Source organism: Brassica napus, chromosome C6, assembly GCF_020379485.1.
Source record: "Brassica napus cultivar Da-Ae chromosome C6, Da-Ae, whole genome shotgun sequence".
Taxonomy (NCBI): Eukaryota; Viridiplantae; Streptophyta; class Magnoliopsida; order Brassicales; family Brassicaceae; genus Brassica; species Brassica napus.
The window spans coordinates 42,962,639-42,966,781 of NC_063449.1; the positions used below are offsets into that span (position 1 = coordinate 42,962,639).

The following is a 4,143-nucleotide window of genomic DNA, read 5'->3' on the forward strand; positions in this document are numbered from 1 at the left end:
GACTGAAAGCAAGATAATAGAGGAAATGATACATTTGATTAGAAAACAAACTACTACACAGTATCGATTGATCAAAATCATATTCACCACATAAGCGCAATCCGGTTTGAGAAATTAACCTTGTTTTAGTCAACTGGTTTTCGACGTGGCAAGAATTACTTTTATTGGCTGATGTGTTTCTCTGTTATTGGTTGAAATACTTATGTCTACGTGGGGACTTCAAATTTTTAGTTCCTCTATAGATTTTCTTCTTCCCCCTTTGGTTCGTCAAACATATCTCCCTGTCTGTTTTTCAAGCCCGAGAGAGAGGACAGAACCATCTAATAAGAAAAAGCGAACAACTTTTAAAAATGGATCAGATCGAATCTGTGGAGTACAACGGCTTCGAGATCTCCAACGGCCACGTCGACCACGGCTGGAAGAAAGTCGTCTACCCGAAACGCAACCGCAAGCAGAAACCCGCCGATCAAACGGCGACTAACGGCGGCAAAAATGCAGCTAACGGCGATAACGTGTTCCGTTCGCTGGAGGAGCAAGCCGAGGATCGGAGGAGACGGATCCTCGCGGCGAAGATGGCTGTTTCGGATTCGGATGAGGACGAGTCGAGATCTAAACGCCGATCCAACGGTTACGGTTTCGACGACAGCGAGGACGAGATCGCGGCGAGGAAGGAGGCGGAGGAGGAGAATGTGAAGGCGGAGGAGGCTAAGAAGAAGAAGGCGAAGGCGAAGAAGGAGAAGAAGCCGAAAGTGTCGCTGCCTGAAGCTGCGGCGAAGATCGATCCGTCGAATCTCGAAGCTTTCCTCATCGAAGCATCGGTAAGTTCATCATCATGCAGTGTTTCTGATCTGGAAATCGATTAAACCCCAATTGTAATCAAAACTCGAACTTTTAGTTGAATTCTGATCTGAAATCGAAAACCCACAAATCAAAATTCAAACTTTATATTGTTTGGTTTGGTTTGGTTTGGTGATAGGAATCGTATGCGAGTCAGCCGGAGATTCAGCTGATGAGATTTGCTGATTACTTTGGGAGAGCGCTCTCCGGAGTCTCTTCTGTGCTGTTTCCTTGGGTGAAGATGTTCAAGGAGTCTCCTTTGTCCAAACTCATCGATGTAATAAGCTTTACGTGTTTTTTTTGTATATTCTGATCGATGTCTAGGAGCTGATACCTTTTATGCCAACAGGTTCCGTTGTCTCATGTTCCTGAACCGGTTTACAAAACATCAGTTGATTGGATCAACCAACGTCCTATTGAAGCTCTTGGATCTTTTGTCTTGTGGGCGTTTGATTGTATTCTCACGGATTTGGCAGCACATCAAGTAGGAGGTGCTAAAGGTGGGAAGAAAGGTGCTCAACAACAGCATACTTCTTCCAAGTCTCAGGTAAATGTTAAAACTTTTTCCTGATCACTTGATTTGATGATTGATGGATCTCTCTGATCTTCCTTTGTTCTGTTCGTTTGATGGTTAGGTGGCGATATTTGTCGCATTAGCAATGGTGTTGCGTAGGAAACCTGATGCTTTGACAAATGTGTTGCCTACTCTGAGAGAGAATCCTAAGTATCAAGGCCAGGACAAGCTTCCGGTCATAGTGTGGATGATGGCTCAGGTTTGTGTTTATTTGTCTCCTTAGGACCAAAAGTGTCGGAATGATCTTTGTTCTGAGATTTTGTAAAATGTGGACAGGCTTCTCAGGGTGATTTATCCGTAGGGTTGCTTTCATGGGCACACAACTTGTTACCTGTAGCTGGTAGTAAAAACTGCAACCCTCAGTCTAGAGATCTCATCTTGCAGTTGGTTGAGAAGTGAGTCTAATAGTTTTCTTGTGGTCTCCCTTTGCATTATGTTTGACAAATCATCATCTTAATCTTATCTTTTTTTTATGTAATTTTTGGAATTAGAATTTTGTCGAATCCAAAGGCTAGGACCATACTTGTAAGCGGAGCTGTTAGGAAGGGAGACCGATTGATTCCACCTCCTTCATTTGAGATCTTGGTCCGGCTTACCTTCCCTGCTTCATCCGCAAGAGTCAAGGTAAGTTGTAGTAATTGAAAATTTATAGAACAAGAAAGCTTGATTGCGTTTGTTGATTCTGATTGTCTCTGATTCACTCAGGCAACAGAGAGGTTTGAGGCAGTGTATCCCTTGCTGAAGGAAGTGGCTCTTGCCGGTGCACCAGGGAGCAAGGCGATGAAACAAGTCACACAACAGATATTCACTTTTGCTCTTAAATTAGCTGGAGAAGGTATTAATAACCAAACCAAGTCTTGAATGAATCCTTGCTTCACTCTCTCTAATGTGTTACCCGTTGTTACAGGAAATCCTGTTTTAGCCAAGGAAGCTACAGCAATCGCTATATGGGCCTTGACCCAAAACGTTGATTGCTGCAAGCTCTGGGACAGTCTCTATCAGGAGAATCTTGAAGCTAGTGTTGCTCTTCTTAAAAGGCTTGTAGAGGAATGGAAGGAGCATTCCCTCAAGCTATCATCATCACCGAATAATACTGCTGCTCTCAATCGAACTATGAAGAGCTTCAGGCTAAAGGTATTAATGCCTCTAGCTAATGTCACCCTCCATTTGTATGTAATATCAGCTCTGACCTTGCCTTTGATGTTCTTAGAACGAGGAAGCAATCACTGAAGGAAAAGGCAACGGTTCTCTATACAAAGAAGCTGACAAGTCCTGCAAAGTGATTTCAGGGAGACTCTCCCGTGGAAGTGCCTGCCTCAAAGGAACAGCCATTACTGTTGTGGTTTTAGCAGCTGCCGCAGCATTTCTGTCTTCCAACCCTGAGGCTACATCCGAGCTGAAGAGCCTGGTGGACTCATTGGAGCTGCACCAATACTATAACCCAATCATTACAGCTTTTAAAAATTAAGAGAGGAGAGAAACAAAAACAACCTGGGGATGATAACCAGAGGTTAACTCTGATTGTAGACTGTTTAAATTTGAGTCAAAAGATAATTTTGTTTCTTTTTTGATCAAAAAGATAATTTTTTTTCTTTCCATCTTTTTATTTTTCCATAATGACAATAAAGTTATTTCTGTTTTATTATATGCCTTGAGTAAAAGAGCCTGCTCAAGTTGATTCATGCGACTAATGAGTATATAGAGTCACAAGCATCTTAATAGTCGTAGTCTTCTGGCTTTGCAAACGGGTACTTGAGGTAACCGTTCTTTATAGTGGAAGGGTTTTTTGGTTTGTCCCAAGGATGCTTCATAGATGGATCTCTTGGGAACTTTCTGAAGTTGAGAAATGCTGATTGTCATAATGACATATTATGCTTTGTCTTTGTGTTATGATATAGAATTTTAAGATGGGTTGCGTTGATTGTTCGGTAATGTTCGGTAATGTTAGGGATTTAAGAAGATGAAAGAGGATTTTTCGTGTTTAGAGTATACTAGGGGGTTTGTCCGGGCTACGCCCGGATTATTTGTTTATAATTCTTTGGGTTGTTTTTGGTACAATTTTTTTAAAAGTTATACATAATTTAAAATCAATAAATCCTAAAATGTCTACAACATTAGCAAATGAAGATAGAGATTTTTTTTATATTGTTGTCTCGTTAAATTTAACATTTAATCTTCTATATTCTTTTTGCATTTTCATACTAATTATATGTTGTTTAATTTGATGCATATGGTTTTTCTGAAGCTGCCAATAACATCAATAGTGTGGTTTAAGTAAAATAGTATTCGTAGTAAGTTGAGTCTGTTAACTTTTCTACATTCTTTCTAAAATTAATTACTATGGAACATTCACATACGATGGATGGGCTAAATGATGAGCTAATGAGAAATGTCATATTGATACCTAAACCGGCTTTGGATCTAAATTTATTTGGTGTTAAAGTTGATGATATAGCAACTTTTTACTGATAGAAATTAAAATTCACATGTGGCATAGTTAGGGATGCTTTAAGCAAAAATTTTTACAATAATAGTGATATACTTTTTATTAATTTTATTTTCATGATTTTTAGTGTTTTTAGATAATTATCCCTTTTTAATTAATCCTCTTTCCATAGAATTAATCTATAAATCCAGTGATTTTTTAAATAGTTTTTTGTTTGTTAGTCTATTTACTACTTTTATTTAAATAGTAAAATGTGGAAGCTACTACAGCATCACAATGGGTTTCT

The 4,143-nt window shown here is 39.3% G+C and overlaps 1 protein-coding gene across 1 annotated transcript; it reads left to right on the plus strand.

Annotated features, from left to right (window-relative positions):
* Window positions 1–242: 242 nt before the first annotated feature.
* LOC106406264 (transmembrane protein 214) lies at window positions 243–3,056 on the plus strand. The gene is made up of 9 exons (XM_048761324.1): window positions 243–818; window positions 977–1,114; window positions 1,187–1,384; window positions 1,473–1,610; window positions 1,688–1,806; window positions 1,903–2,035; window positions 2,117–2,246; window positions 2,319–2,545; window positions 2,622–3,056. Exons 1-9 carry the CDS (start codon window positions 351–353, stop codon window positions 2,877–2,879), a joined length of 1,809 nt encoding a protein of 602 aa, XP_048617281.1. The 5' UTR covers window positions 243–350; the 3' UTR covers window positions 2,880–3,056.
* The last annotated feature ends 1,087 nt before the right edge of the window (window positions 3,057–4,143 follow it).

What these genes read in the sequence shown, in the direction of transcription:
- LOC106406264 (XM_048761324.1), top strand. Translation starts at nt 351, where the DNA reads ATGGATCAGATCGAATCTGTGGAGTACAACGGCTTCGAGATCTCCAAC. An exon ending in ATACTTCTTCCAAGTCTCAG is followed by an intron (nt 1,385 to 1,472) that starts GTAAATGTTAAA and finishes TTTGATGGTTAG; the next exon opens with GTGGCGATATTTGTCGCATT. An exon ending in TGAAGAGCTTCAGGCTAAAG is followed by an intron (nt 2,546 to 2,621) that starts GTATTAATGCCT and finishes TGATGTTCTTAG; the next exon opens with AACGAGGAAGCAATCACTGA.